The 15,898-nt window shown below is 39.8% G+C and overlaps 3 protein-coding genes across 3 annotated transcripts; 1 reads left to right on the top strand and 2 right to left on the bottom strand.

Annotated features, from left to right (window-relative positions):
- Positions 1 to 842: 842 nt before the first annotated feature.
- On the bottom strand, positions 843 to 3,458 carry LOC116266563 (GDSL esterase/lipase At5g45670-like). The gene is made up of 4 exons (XM_031647817.2): positions 2,983 to 3,458; positions 2,362 to 2,589; positions 1,679 to 1,925; positions 843 to 1,496 (listed from the first exon to the last, which is right to left on the bottom strand). Exons 1-4 carry the CDS (start codon positions 3,355 to 3,357, stop codon positions 1,168 to 1,170), a joined length of 1,179 nt encoding a protein of 392 aa, XP_031503677.1. The 5' UTR covers positions 3,358 to 3,458; the 3' UTR covers positions 843 to 1,167.
- Positions 3,459 to 6,376: 2,918 nt separating this feature from the next.
- Positions 6,377 to 9,860, bottom strand: LOC116251958 (AP-4 complex subunit sigma-like). Its single transcript, XM_031626091.2, has 4 exons — positions 9,653 to 9,860; positions 7,210 to 7,296; positions 6,878 to 6,946; positions 6,377 to 6,776 (listed from the first exon to the last, which is right to left on the bottom strand). The coding sequence occupies exons 1-4, from the start codon at positions 9,791 to 9,793 to the stop codon at positions 6,642 to 6,644; spliced, it is 432 nt and encodes a 143-aa protein (XP_031481951.1). The 5' UTR covers positions 9,794 to 9,860; the 3' UTR covers positions 6,377 to 6,641.
- Positions 9,861 to 11,927: 2,067 nt separating this feature from the next.
- On the top strand, positions 11,928 to 15,217 carry LOC116264120 (serine/threonine-protein kinase Aurora-2). The gene is made up of 9 exons (XM_031644134.2): positions 11,928 to 12,079; positions 12,193 to 12,315; positions 12,985 to 13,131; positions 13,250 to 13,345; positions 13,769 to 13,864; positions 13,944 to 14,040; positions 14,382 to 14,499; positions 14,788 to 14,860; positions 14,973 to 15,217. The coding sequence occupies exons 1-9, from the start codon at positions 12,041 to 12,043 to the stop codon at positions 15,072 to 15,074; spliced, it is 891 nt and encodes a 296-aa protein (XP_031499994.1). The 5' UTR covers positions 11,928 to 12,040; the 3' UTR covers positions 15,075 to 15,217.
- The last annotated feature ends 681 nt before the right edge of the window (positions 15,218 to 15,898 follow it).

Raw genomic sequence — 15,898 nt, forward strand, 5'->3', positions numbered from 1 at the left:
CAAGTGCATTTACATCCAGATCAAACCAGAAGCAAATCACCTTCATCGGCTACCTTACCACCATCTGTTAGCCACCTCAAGCTTCCAGACTGAGAATGCAAATCCCCCTGCTACTACTCTTACAGTACTATCAGCGTCTGTATTCATCTGTACGCACATCTTCTGCTCTTCCAGAAACTGCTCTTGGTGGGTGTGGAGAACCTTCGTTTAATTTGATGCCCCGTTATTACTTCTTTGATGTGTCTTATCACCACTCCTTGATAATTAATCTCTTGAAATCCCAAAACCCACACAGGAGAGGACATCCATAATCTGAAGACCAGAGAAACTTATCACTGCCTTCTTATTTCCTCGAAGAAAAATGAAACGTGGGCCACCTAGTGCCAGAGAAACACTACCGACGACAAAATCGAAGCTCACCTCCTTTCCCCTCAGCCGGAGCAATCATTAAGAAATAGTGATAAGAAAATGTATTAATCGCATCAAAGGATCCATAAATTTGCATTAAAGATGCATTAGATATAACAACAAAAGATACTTATGTTGCTTTCCATTGTTGTAAGCACCCAGAAATGAATCTTCAAGGGATTTAATATTGTTGACATGATGAGTTAATTTTTTTTATTAAATATATAGTTAACAAATTCTTAATTGGCCTTGTGGCAAAATGACCGAAGTGTCATGGAGCTACTCCATACAATTGGACCACAGCCCACTCAAATCTAACACTTAATTAACCTTTCAGGAGTGAGTTTCATGGTGCACACACCTCATTGAGACCCCACATATCTCCACCCGCGGGTAGAATGTTATTGGAATAAGAATAAATAAAACATCACGCATGCTGGTGAAAATACTTCCTTCACATTAACTTAAGCCTCTCATGAGCGGTTTACATTTCAACCATATGCGGCTGACAACTAAGAACAAAAGAAAGTATCACCTAGCTTACACACAAGCTTATTCTTGTTCTCAGGCACCTACTAACGGAATCTTCTACCAAACCATCCCTCTCTTTTTCTTCATTAACCTTTTTTTTTTTCATTCACGCAACCGGAGGAAACGTCCTCTCTTGTAGAATCAAACCAAAAACAAAACACCCTGGATGTTGATCAACCTCGCTAGCGCTTCCCCTTCTTCCTACTCGAAGGTCTGAAGTCCAAGGGCTTAACTAGCCGGCCGGAGCTCCTCTTGGCCGGAGATCGGGAACCCCTCATTGTTCAAAACCTCCACTGGCCATAGTTTGTACGGCACATTGTAGAGCGTGGAGTTGAAGGTGATGTTCGCAAGCGTCTTGACATTGATGGGGTGAACTTCGCTGCTCAGATTGGATAGGTAAGCCCTTGTGGAGAGATAGTTGTACACCTTCTCCGTCGGGTGCACCCTGTCGTAGTAGAGGTAGATGCTCCTGTTCGAGCACGGGCTCCCGTACTCTTCACATGTGATCCCTTCAGTGCCCTCCACGTAGCAGCAAGACGCATTGATCACTTCTATTCCTGTCCAAATTCAAAAAAAAAAAGTATTATTAAAGTGTAGATAGATGTCGCAACTTAATTTGGTTGTAGTATTTTAAATCATGATCTAGTTTTGGAATCATATCTGGATCCATTCAATTGGGGAAAATCTGATTATGATGGGCGTGCCCCGATCCAGAAAAGGAAGAGAGTAACGCACGTACCGAAGGAAGCAGGTTCGTCAATGACTTGGCTGATAATGTTGTAGGTGTTGACGTAGACGAATACAGAGCCAGGCATCTCCTCCATGAAGTCGTCCAGGGAAGCATTCAAATAGTTATTGAACATAACCATTGCATCGTTGTACTCCTTCACACAATCCCCGTCATTTTGGATTCTGGAAGTAGGGTTGCAGCCACTTGGTTGGATATTGTACAGAACAAATTTCCGAGCTCCGGCTTTGTAAAGTTTCTATCAATAAGTAAAATAAATAAATAAATGTTCAAGTAATGTCCACAAATAGTTACCAGGCCAATTAGACTGTATTAAATAATGTTTTCCCAAGTGGTTGCCCAGTTGGTCTGAGGACAGATCAAATATGATCAGGTGCCATTGATTCAACTCAATGCTAGAAGCTAAAAGACTAAATCGCCCTTGAATTATAAAAGAAAAAAAAAAAGTGACAAGGATAAAGAGACTCTAAAAGAGGCCCAAGAATCTTTTTTCTTTTTCCTTTTCTCAGGGTTGAAGGTTCAGGATTATTTTGGGATAATTATGACACTAGTCAACTAAAATATCGCACACCCATCTTTTACAAATTCACCAGGAAAGAAAGATTGAACTAGCTGTCACCAGTCCAGTAGTCCTTAAGCCAAAAAGAAATACAAAGAAAACGTGTGTTGAGTACCTGAAGTTGGATGGAGTAGTTCCCGATAAGGTTGGTAGTGAGTTCTTCAAAATCACATGTATCATCTGATGTTTCGAAGCAAAGATAGTTGTAATCGTTGCCGCCGATGAGGGACATGAAGATGGCGTGGGACATGAAATATGAAGTGTCGTTGAGCTCAGCCTCCAGCTCCGGCAGCGTCACGTTCAGGAAGTTCTCCACTTGGTGGCTCAGTGGTATGATATGCGACTGCGACACACAAATCATCCATCACATGCCAATGAAACAGTGTAGAGAAATTGACATAGAAGCTAGGTTCAGTCAGTTTGGTTTGGTCGATAGACGCAATGCAGCGGCTTCATTTTCAAGAACAACAATGGAAGTGGAAGGGATACGACAATTTAGACGAGGTGATGATGTCAGTTCAAACAGTGTAAGTAGAAATAAAAGGGGAGGGAACTCTTGTCTCTCACTAAACAAACCTCCCACCGACAGGTGGAAGCAGAATTTCTGGCAAAAAACAGTCGCTTCCCCTTTGTTTTATTTTTTTCGAAGCGACTTCCCATGTGCGTAACGATTAAAAACAAAAGAAATAAAGAGCTAAGAGTTTTAAATTCAAGGGTTAACATAATCTGCACTTACGGTCACCCAAGTAGTGTCAAAAATGCCAGCACCAGCAGAGGCATAGTTAACGCCATGGAGGATGCGATCACCCTTAGTCTGAGGGTTGTTGAACACGGGAAGGTAGTCGGGGATGCCCAAGTGCTCCGCCAGTACATCCGCCGGGTTCCTCCCATTTGTGAACCTCCCGGTTGGCCCCAGAGGGAAGTCCACCCCGTAGGGTGGGAAGTCCGACTTCGCATCACTATCATTAATGTAGTTGTTGTTTCCGTTGTCCAGGAACGAGTCCCCAAACACGAAAAGAGCCTTCACTGCAGCCTCCTCGGCCTTCACTGGCTTGAGAAAGACGATGAAGTGAACCAGGGAGAGAAGGAGGAGGCTGGCGACTGCCTTCATGTTTGCAAGAGTGTTCCTTCAGAAAGCGAGATTGATGTTCCTTGGCGACTGAATTAGCCTCCTTTTATACAGTAGTAATGCTTGACTTAACTAGACCAGACCGCAACCGGGAAGCCGGCGTCCAAACATCCAGTGAAGTTGATATCTCCACTCAACTGCAACAATCTACCCTCGTCGTTGGGGGCTTACCGATGCACCTTTCCTTTCCTGATCCACATGCATCTACCCGTCTAAATCACGTGAACCGTTCTAAAACTGGCGGTTGGTCGGCCAACTTCCGTTACTCTTCCAAGCGTGGCCGTCTATCAATCTTATATGACGGAGCTGAGGGGGCATAATGCCCCACGGTGTAGGAAATTTTTGTGGGCCAACATAAGTAATGGCAAAAATACAAAAAAAAAAAAAGAAATCTTTGTAGGGACAGAAATAAAAATTTAAAAAAAATTAAAAAACTAAAATAAGTATTTCTTTTTAAATAATTCCTAAAATATCATAACTCTAACCCTGTTTTCTTTTTGGCGTATAGATGTTATGTGCACCATCGGCGCATCCAACTCACTCTCCCCCTACCCACACCCCGTTCTCTGATTGAAAAAAAAAAAAAACTTCTTTTATGGTATATTTGGATTCTCATTAAAATTTTAAAACTATAATTTGGCCTTTCTAATGAAGAATGTTTTTTTCTGCCCATCTATGTTAATTTCAGATTTACTTGGTAACACAGTTAATTTTTGTACATTAATTAATCTCTTTCTACTGATCCCGACTCTTCACATTCACATGCTGAACCAACTCACTGCATCTACCACCTACTTGCAGCTATAGGATTGCAAAACTGTGTTGCTGCAGCCATATATCTTCTTCTAGTGGACATGCATTTATTTTGCCAGCGGAAAGTTTTACTTGGAATGGACATGTGGATGCATTAATGAATATTATCCGGAGATTGATAAATTAAAAATTGGTCAAACCGATCAATATTTAGAAAGATAAGTCGGTGTGCGAAAATAAACCGTACGGCCACATCAAATAAGAAACAAGATCTCCAACATTTCTTGAATACATTTCTTGAATAACGAAATTAACAAGCAAATCAAAATCCTGGATCTTGAAATGCTCTTACAAAATTGACTTCGCTGTTGACTACGGATCAAGTGCGCGTGAAAGAAGCCATGATGATCAGCTTCCTCCGTTATCTAATATGATTTCAGTAGATTAGTCTTTGTTCGTGTTAACGAGAATTTTGTTCGTGAAGAAGAAGCGACGCATGCTTCTCAATTTCTTCTCTTGCCGACAGGGCTGTTCAATGACTGGAGCTCGAGTTAAGTGGGCTGGGCTGGGTTAAACTCAGTTAAGCTAGAGAAAGATAATATATAAAATACATCTCATAATATTATCAAAAAAATAGATTGTTCAAATGGATATACATATGACTGATATGTGACAGGTATTATGTTCAACTTATATGCCACCTCTTCCTTTAAAAAGATCATTTTTTTAATGAAATGTTTGGCTTGGCCAAGCCAATCTTGGGCTCGAGCCAAGTTCAAGTTTTAATAACTCAAGCCGAGTCAAGCTCGAGCTAATGAAATCGAGCTCGAGCTGAGTTGCAGCTGGCTCCAACTCGGCTCGAACTCGCCCATGAACAGTCCTACTTGCCGATGTAAAACCATTGGGTTCCTTTGTGGACTTGCACCATGTGACTTTAAAAGCTTACTGTTTCATTAGAGGTCGTTTGATAGTTGTATCACTGAGCAGAATGAACATGACATCCTGTCTACCACACTATTATTCTCTCCATCCAGTCAATGGTGTTTTCCGAACAAAACACCATGTCCCATTTGTCCAGTGTTTGTTTAGGGTAAGTGAAATGTAATGATTCGTTGTCCAGCTGCTAAGTCACATGGGTATTTGAGTAAAGTTCTTGTACTCATGTCACCTTATCAACATGACAAAGATGACAAAGCAGGTACTTGAACACACCTAGTTACTTTTTTATTCAACACCGATCCCAAAGGCCTATATATTTACTTGATTTAGCTTGTTTGTAATTCAATTTTCACTCGCATTTGTGAGTTATTGATCATTAACATGTATTTTTTCATTTATATTACTTGGCTATTTCAAATGTCGCTTTCCTTTTGAAGTTTTCATGGTCGTTTGCCGTACCCTTGTATCTGCACTTTCTAAAATGGTTGTGCCGGTACCCGTATCTACATAAGCTTACCTACTCCCATGTAACTTAGTCCAGCAGACTTCTCTTGCAAACGCTAGATCTCTTTTGAAAGTGATCGAGGGGACAATTTACTATTAATAAATTGACATCCTATTAAGAAATCAGTTCAGATTTGAATTTAAGGAATGACATCTGACCGATTGGATTCAGATTTCTAACAAGCATAATAAATTTTTTTGTTTCAAAATACCGTGAATGAATTTGTAAGCCTAATTGCATCTTAAAGTTCAGAAATTTCAAGTCAGATTTTTTCCTCTGATTTAAAATTCATGAATTTTTGAGACATATTAACAGAACTTTAAAATCTATAGTTCTCAAATCCGCAATTTGTTAGAACCTAGAATTTTCAAGTGAGCCCCACCTTAAATCAGAACAGGTAATCAAACGGCCCCAAGAGTTCCACAAGATTCATGTCCGAATTTCACTTGTAACACAGACAAGAAACAGGCTAGCTATATTCCTGTTTTAGACACCTAATCACCCAAAACCTGCGGTACCTAGAACGTGTCACTGCTCACTAGGATGTACCAGAAGTCATAAGCTGCAAGAACAGAATCCCCAAGCTACACATGCTCTTGCCAGTTGTCAATTGAGGAGTCAGGTTTTACTCTCAACTGCAGAGATAGCATGTTCTGCTACCACACTTTACTTCTAGCCATCAGAGGCTCTTTCTGCATCATGTTGCACCAGTTCCTGTCTCTTAATGACTCTTTACCTTACATGCAGGGAAAGAGAGAGAGACAGACAGACACACACACACACACACACATAGAGAGAGAGAGAGAGAGAGAGAAGGAACTAATTTCTATGAGTTCAAACCACGGTTTAAAGAAGAAAAGAATGCATCAATGTAGAATATTAAGAATAGATTTAGTCACACTGCGATACTTGATCCAGGTATGTGCATCAAAGGTACTTCCTAAGTATATTTGGGAATGTCGCCAGTCAAACGGCCCACTCTTTCTTTTTCTTTCACTGACTTTATGCCAACGATGTTGTCGACAGCGAAAAGAACTTTCAGCATCTATCCTGCGATCTCTGAAAATCCCTAGGAAGCTTTGTCCATGAGCTGAATAGGTGCTAAAACGTTTGACTTGTTGGTCTCAACAATGCAGCCATTCATGACCATCTCTTCAAGCATGAAGTGGGCCTTTTCCAGGTGGAACATTATATCCAGTTCACACTGCAGTCAAGGGAAGAAGAATTAACTGGACGATACAGAATTGTAGCTCCAGGTAAATCCAAATATGTGACAACTTAGAGAAGATTTCAAAAACCTCCTACCACATTTCCAAAGTGGCGGTCCATAGTTTCCACTAGTAAGTGTATAAATTCCAGAATTGCTAGTTCATTCTGCAACAAAAACAAGAGAATGATCATGAGGGGAGATTTTCTGGTGTGACGACGACACATTAAGTTATCTAAATGTGATAAGACGGCTACAAGTCTCGTAAGGATTGTTGATGTAGCCCTCACTAGTATCATTATATACTGCCGAGGAAGGTTACTGATCGAAGAACAAAAAAGGAACATTACATGGAACATGAAAATATTAAACAAGCTCGTAGAATGAATGACAATAGTTACTATCTATAGACCAGAGACATTGGGCTCACCTCATCATTATCAACCCCTACCAAGAAAAAGAGTGACGCATAGCGCCTATACACGATCTTATAGTTTCGATGCTCAACAAATGAACACTGCATTTGAAGAAAGAGAAAACATGCCACACGTGAGAATGTGACCTAAAGAATTATGCAGACTTAAACAAACAGTAATTGTTCAGAATCTCAGATATATATCTAAATACGTCACGAGTTGTAGCCTTAAATGCTAAGCAAAGTGGAGACAATTAAGTACGCGAGCAATATTACATTAGCCTGTTAAGGTAGATAAATTCACCTATATCTGGATAGCATACAACACATTTAAAACAACAAACAGCTATTCATCCTCAGAAAAAAAAAGGACACTCGCAATGCCCCCTCAGTCAAGAGAAGTTTAATTGTACCATGTACGAAGTTTAAAAGTTCATGACTATGCTAGGACAGAGAAAGAGTGCAATATGAAATGAATGAGTACCTGATAGGCCATATATTCAGTAATATAAACATATAGGCACAAATTATGATACAGTAAAAACTAAAAAGCAAAACCTCAGAAATTTAACCAATACAAAGGAACAAAAGCAACCGTCATCAATCAAGTTGCCATGAATCATGAAGTGAAGGAGTTCATGTAACAATCACACAAAGAAGACAAGTGTTAGCCAACCAGATGGACGAATTGCAAGACAAATAGTCTTGAAAAAATGTAAGCACTTCATAACACAAATGTGACACTTAAACCCAAAAAAAAATAACAATAATAATGCTAAGCATAGCACGAAGAAAAGTATGCTCAATGTCAAAGAAGATTTATAAACACAGAAAGGTCAAAAAGATAAGAAGAAATTAAGGTGTGGTAGAAAACTGAGCTGCTAACACATCCATGGTCAACTCAATTATGGCAGACTTCAGGTCATCTCAATGATGTGTAATTTACTCGGACAGAGATCGGCATGCTTCTATCAATCCCAGTATCTTAAAGCAACCAATGGAATTATGTGAAATTTAAAGCAATTTTGCATGTCATCTACCAATAGAAAACTGCCAATAACATAAGATCCTGAAACTATTTCTTATTAGAATCAAAGATCTACAAGGATTTTGATGTTATCAATTTGATGAGACCTGATCATAACATGGAGTCCTCCTTTTTGGTTTTTGTTTTTTTTCTTTCCTTTGCTTCCTAGTAACAGTAAGGGAAACTACTAAGAAGTTTTTTCCATTCAAACAAACTCCTAGCAGATAATAACCTAGAGGATAACAAATTAAAATTTTACAGAATAAGGGACCGAAATTGAATCTTTTATGATGGCTAAGTGGTTAAACTTCCACATTCACAGAATTCCCTGACAAATTCTTAAAAAACGGATAGAAGTGATTAACCTCTAAACATAGCAATAGTCTTATCAAGTGCCAATGAAAGATGCGTATCGTACTTGTCTTCTAGCTGAATAAAAATCAAATACAAGTTAGAAACTTAGAAGTGTATTTAGTATTTACACAACGATGTATAGATAATCCTCACAATATATTTTAAACTTGGTTAGCTAATAGTCCTGTTCCTTAAAAAAACCAAGCTATTGTCTGATCGCTACTGGAAACTGCTGATGCAATAATCTAAACAACATCCATACTTTTGAGTCGTCAACATGCATGTCCAATCATTAGTAATAGGTACATAAAATCCTCGTAAGATATCTACAAAGGCCGAAGGGTCAATAGAGGAGAAGCTTCCTCTAAAGCATTAGCGACCTGCCCAATGATCATCGTGAGCTGGTTTTCGAGCACTTGTTCATTGTCAATTCTTCCAAAAAAGATGACGGCTCTTAATTTGGTATCAGATAAACTTTTTTTTTTTAACATTACGGTCAGGACTAGAAGGAATATTTAAGCTCTTGAAAAAACTGTCAAAAGTTAAACCTCAGCCAGCATCAATCGTAAAAGAAAAGTAAATACGAGCAATGTGCCACAAATTTCCTCTCTTGCCATGAACAAAACAGAGATACCCAACATGGACAACTTATCTTCATTAGCCATTAAAATACCATGGAAATATCGAACAATTTGCTATTTAAAAGGCAAAAATAAAGCACAATTTCGCATCCGCACAAACGAAAATGAATAGTTACACACCACAACTACAGGAGTCATGCATCACATGAAGAAAAACGGGAAAAAAATAAGAAAGACCGTCGCTATGCCTTAAAAAGTAAAATCTTTACAGGTATAAACATAATTTCATCAATCTTTGCGTTCCTTCAAAAAGAATTAAATAAATTGCTCTGGAAATTTGCATCCCCTAAACATACAAACAAACCATCCTGAAGCGAAGGATGACATGTTCACCAAAATCTCAATTGAACAAGACCAGATTAGAGGAACTGATAAAACACCGAGTCCATAATGATGGTAATGGTGAGCAGGGAAAAGACAGACAAAGAAATAGAACCTGGTGTTCTGTCCGGGTGAGGCACTTCCTTACGATCTCTGCCTCGAGCGCCCTCCTCTCCTCGAGGGTGAGGTACTCGTAGTACTGGGCGAGCCGCGTCTGCCCTTGCTTGTTCACCATGAGTATGAATCTGATCCCCATCTGCTGCTCTCTCCCGCTCTCTCTCTCCCCGCTCCACCTTCCTCCGTCCTTTTCCCGGGAGCAGAATTCTCCTAGGGCCGTCTATAGATACCATACCGGATTTGTATCAATTCCTGACCCGGACCCAAAATCATGGATATGAGAATTCTGGCCCGAATTCCACTCATATAGTTTTGGTTTTACATACTATGCTTTCAAATGGGTCGGATCAGATACAACAGTTTTGCTTTTCTATTAATACCCAATTCAAATTTGACTGGATTTTCAGTCTTGGATCCAACATTTATGAACATGTTTATTGAGGTCCTCCTTTGGAACAGTATCTGTACAACAGGAAGTGAAACACAAAGCACAAATGCAAACATAGGAAGATTCAGAAAAAACATTACATTAGCAAAAGTGATGTCAATATGAGAGTGTTTGATGGGCGAGATATTCTTTGCTCGGGAAAAATATATCTCTGATGTTCATGTTCATGTGCCCCTCAAACACAAAAGAAACCGATCATGGGAAACAAAAAATGCAAAGTTGTGGGAGTCCACTTTTTTTCACGGCGTCAAAGCACCCGCGTGTTTGATAGTGGGCTGCCATGAAACGAGTTCTTTTCTTTTTTGATCCTTCCCTTCAACAACTTACGGAGTCAACTCGTGTTCGACTCGAACTCGCTCTAAAAAACTCTACTCGTGCTCGACTTGTTTATAAATGAGCCGAGTTTATAGCTTACAAAGATATTTGAAATGATAAATGAGTCAAGTTCGAGTTTCAGAAACTCGACTCGTTTAATTTTGGCTCAACTCGCAAATTGGTACTCTATATAATGTTACCAAAGCTGGTTCAGTTACATGAGTTAAACGCTTACATGAATTACACGAGTTAATGTTTACACAAGTTAACGCTTAAACAAGTTAAATGAGTTAAACGAGTCGAATTTGAACTCTATTTTGTTTAGTCGAGTCGAGCTTGAGCTTGCTATAAGGAGCTCAACTCGAGTTTGAGCCAAACTAGAGCTCCATTTTTTTGAGCCGAGTTGAGGACTCGTGTGCAGCCCTACACCTATTGCTTCATTTAGTTTTCTTTTGACTGTACACACCCTCTACAAATGGTTGTGTGCAACGCTTCATTGATAGGTGTTTCAGTTTTCACTGAAATTCTGAAGCAGTTGAGGGGGAGGGGTCTTGTTTTGAACATCTTTTTGTATTGATACTTAGATTAGAAGTTCTTAAACGAGTTATTTACCCTTGGGATCCACGCATAGGCCGAACCAAGGAGAAGTTTGTCTCACGACCAAAGATTACTTTGCGAGGGCATTTGAGAAAATGAACATTGTGTTTTTAAGCTGCATGCATTCTTGAAATGTTTTTATGTGTTTCTGAAAACATGATGTGATTTTGGATATCGTTTTTAGGTGAAATGACCAAAGGTTGAGCATAATTAAACTATGTATTGTGAAACAAAAACATGTCATATTTTAAAATACAAGTTATAAGAACATGTGTTTCAAAAATACAACGTTCTTTTTTTTTTTTTAATCAAAAACCCTTTACAAGGCGCCTATAAATGGGAATAAGTGTGAATGGAAAAAAGATAAATCACTTTTTAACATCCAAACTCGCTTTTGTTCCCTCTTTTTTTTTTCAATGCTTGAAGATGGAGGCCGTCTGGTCTTAATTTGCTTGCAAATTTTAAGTGAACTCTTCGTGATCAACGTCTTTGCTAAGAAGGAAGTGGATCGGGTTTGACCATGCAACCCTACTTTAGATTTAAAAAAAAAATATAAAATTTACTTAAATTTTAAAATTTTATTTATATTTCGGTCTTTATTACAAAAAAGTTTTAACTCTGCCCTTACTAAACGTGGTCACGTGCTATCTGGGCCAGAAAAGATACTGGTTCCACTAACGAGATCCGGTCCAAATATGATCCAAAACTTGGCCGGGTCATGAGATAAACTCTTCCATGTTCCCGCCCGACGTGGTATGGATTTAATGAATGGCAGTCCGTGGGACCGGGAAACTCTGCTGCGTTTTTTAGCCGTTACCCGCTCCAGTGGGCCCCACCATTTTTTTTCTTCGATTTTGGTCCGTATATTACTCGAGGAAAAAGAATAGGCGTGGAACTTTAAAATTAAAGAGAGAGAATCCGACCGTTGCCGCTCTTTATTTCAAACGCTTTCGTTCTCCTTCGTCCTCGTCGACGTCGTCGTCATTTCCCTTCTCGAGTTCCTCAGCGAAAACCCTTTTGTTGGCAATGGGTATGGCCGTTCCCCCGGATCCAGACCACCACAAGGTAAAGGAAATAGTCTCCATCTGAAAAGTTTTTAGCAGATCGTGGTCTAGGGTTTATGATTCGGGAATTCTGGGGTTTTTCGACTGATCAGCGTTTAATCTTTTCTTTTGAAGGACTCGCCGTCGATGGAGGGGTTGGAGAAGAAGGAGAGAAGGTGGACGCTCAACGATTTTGAGATAGGGAAGCCTCTCGGGAGGGGGAAGTTTGGGAACGTCTACTTGGCCCGGGAGAAGAAGGTGAGGGGGAAGGGTTTTTTTCTTTTTCCTATTTTTGAGGGTTTTTTTCCAGTCTTGAAAAATAAGTTTAATTCGGGGGACATTTGCCATTTTTTTCGTCTTCGGATCTCTTTTCCTTTTTTCTTTCTTTCTAATTTTCCATTTGATCTGTTTCTTGTTCATCTTCGTGATTCATCAATGATCATGAAGAGGGCCCTAGTTTAGGGTTTGGAAATGTATTACGTTCTAGGGCTTGGTTTCCTCTGATGAAGGCGGCTTAGGTGATGGTGTTAAAGCATCGTCTCGACCCCTCATTTTCCATGACCGACCATCATGGTTGTCCTGTCCCATTTCGACGCAGAATAGGTCATGCAAGAACACGAGATTTGGTACAATTACGATCGTGCGTCGTAGTTGTTGATGCGTCCCACAGAACATTTCTCAGCATTCCTGTTGTGCCTCTCCCACCAGTTGCTGCAGTATTCGGCGTTGGGAAGTGCAACGATGTTCCATTGCCAGGTGGTGTCGATAGTTTATATAAGGCGTATGGTCTTATCTCTGTGTCCGGGGACACTCTAAATGTTAGAAGGAAAATTTATCCGAATTTTTTTCTTCACCACGTTTGTCGATCGGTTTGTTTAACATATTTTCACATTTTCTTGTGTCCTGAATGGTATGCTTTTGGTGCAGAGCAAATATATAGTGGCGCTGAAAGTTCTGTTTAAAAGTCAACTTAAGCAATCCCAGGTTGAACACCAACTGCGCCGAGAAGTAGAGATCCAGAGCCACTTGCGGCATCCTAATATACTTCGTTTGTATGGATATTTCTACGATCAGGTGCGAGTTTTTTATAGTAGTTTTGTTTTATTATACATTATTAACTGAAATCTAAATTAGTTTAGGCTTTTGGCCAATGAGTAGGCTTCTCTTATCCAAGTTCTCTTTTGGATGCTAGACTCGAGTTTACTTGATTTTGGAGTATGCAGCAAAAGGTGAGCTGTATAAAGAGTTACAGAGGTGCAAGTACTTCCCAGAAAAGCGAGCTGCAACAGTAAGTTCACTTGAATCAATACAGTGTGCTTCTGTGGTGTTTGTCTTTGTCTTCGGGAAATCTACCCTGAAATTTTATTGCTTTGTAAGTGAATACACGTGCGTGAAAGTCAAGATCAATTGAACATTTTACAGCAGATGCTAGCCATTTTCATGATCAATGTCACATATTTTTCAACAGAAGTTGCCAAGATGGTCATCTGAAACAATTCATTGTGCTCTGCGGCTCTGCCTATGTCAAGTGATCTCTTTGATGGATTCTGAAAGTTACCAATCTTCATGATTTCCCCAGATGCCACTCATGTTATTATCACGTCTCTTAATGAGCCGAAAGAACCCATCCCCAGCCTTTAGATAATGCTTAATAAGCCAACCAATTTACAATACCAATAACGGAATGCTTATGTTTATGTTTGTCTTGCAGTATATTGCTTCTTTGGCACAAGCACTGATTTACTGCCACGGGAAGCACGTCATACACCGAGATATTAAGCCGGAGAACCTGCTAGTTGGTGTGCAGGTAATGGTTTGCAAGCAAACATTTATTGTGCGTGTCACTTACAATAAAAGTGAATAGCTCAGATGGATGTGTTTTACAGGGCGAGCTAAAGATTGCTGATTTTGGGTGGTCTGTGCATACTTTTGATAGAAGACGGACGATGTGTGGGACATTGGACTATCTTCCTCCTGAAATGGGTAAGTTGGAAGAATGAACTAATTATGGTTGGTTATGCAACACAAACGATACTAAAAACCCAGCTGTGGGAAAGCCACTAAGGTGGGTACTGTACTGTGTGGGTGCCCAAGCGGGGGGAGGATCTGGTTTGCTCCACTGAGTTGGAGTGTTTATGTTGCTTCCGTTGTCGCTTGAATTAACTTGGACTGGGACTTGGATTAAGGCCCTATCAAAGTTGTCATAAACGTTTTACATAATGTACCTTTTTGGAGACAAACTGAATTGCTTTATGGGTTTGACCAGTTATTTGCTACTTTTGATACATTTTCAGTTCATATTAACATCTGCGATTTGCTTGCAGTGGAAAGCAGAGAACACGATGCCAGTGTGGATATTTGGAGTCTGGGGGTATTATGCTATGAATTTCTCTATGGAGTACCTCCCTTTGAGGCAAAGGAACACTCTGACACATACAGGAGGTATTCTGTTTCTGCCCTGGATTTTCTATTCATGAGGCTCCTTTCTACTGGGCTGGAGCGTTTTCAATTACTGTCTACAAAAAAAAAAAAGTAGTGGGGGCAGCTTTTGCTGTCAATCATGGTTGCATTCCTGAGTTTTGGCAATCACACGAGTAGTAGTGACAGAGATTAATGTTTCTTTTGGTCTTCTTTACTGAAAGCCACAGGAACGTTTATGTGCTTTTTGATGCTTGCTGAACAAAAGTTTGAGCAGGTTATCTGACAGTTTTTCTGCTACTACCAATGCAGGATTGTAAAAGTTGATTTGAAGTTTCCGCCCAAGCCGATTGTTTCTGCAGCAGCCAAGGATCTAATTAGTCAAGTCTGTACTCATTTTTTCCCTTTTCCAAATTTCCCTCTCTGTGATAGTGGTTTTACTCGTGCTGCCAAAAGGGAAACAAAAACACTCACGATCTGTATTTGTTGCTGTGCAGCTACTTGTCAAAGATTCGTCCCAGCGTTTACCTCTGCATAAACTTCTCGAGCATCCATGGATCATCCAAAATGCTGATCCATCAGGAATATATAGGCCTTGATAGTTCGAGAGATGTATTTGTGATTTGATATCCAATCCCAGGCTTTCACGGTCAAAGCCTTGCATTCTTTGTCGAGGAAAATGTGCTGGTTTTCATGCTATATAGATGTATGATATATAAAGAGGATAATGCTTCCTTTTCAACATTTCTGTCATTCATATAATGTTTTAGTCTTCAACTTGACACACTCTCTCTCTCTCGATGCTATGACTACTTTTATTCATAACCCGTCAAGTTGATTTCTTTATTCTCCACGCTTGGTAGAAGAAATTTTCCAATGACTCAAATCTTAATTTCTCAATATATCAACTTAGGCAGGCGCCCGTTAAAAGAATCCCTCGGTTTGCGTCTCTTGTGCAAAATTCATCCGGTCTCCTCCAAAAATATCATCCTTCAATCTGATCCAGTAAATGCTAGTACATATGCCCATGGTCTCACAGTGCGCCTGAGTTAGTGAATGGGACAGGGAAACAGTGCGCCTGAGTTAGTGAATGGGACAGGGAACCTTCAAATTGAAGGGGAGATCAAGAGCCCAGTACAATGCAGAGTGCGTGTTTCACAACTGGAAATGTCCACCTAAACCCACCTTGTCGAAATATAATGAGCAATAAAAAATGATGCTGCCGTGTGCTTGCCTTGCATGAAGTTTCTGACTGGAGTGACTTTCATTTCTAGGCTTCTCATAATATCAGAAAGGCGACCTTTGAAGCTAAATTGATACTATGAGTGACAAACAATGCATATTAGACTAAACTTTTTGTAATGAAATGTTACACCGAGAGGTCAGGTTGGCTGGACCTAGAACTAAGAGAGGGTTAGCCGAC

Source organism: Nymphaea colorata, chromosome 1 (genome assembly GCF_008831285.2).
Source record: "Nymphaea colorata isolate Beijing-Zhang1983 chromosome 1, ASM883128v2, whole genome shotgun sequence".
NCBI lineage: Eukaryota > Viridiplantae > Streptophyta > Magnoliopsida > Nymphaeales > Nymphaeaceae > Nymphaea > Nymphaea colorata.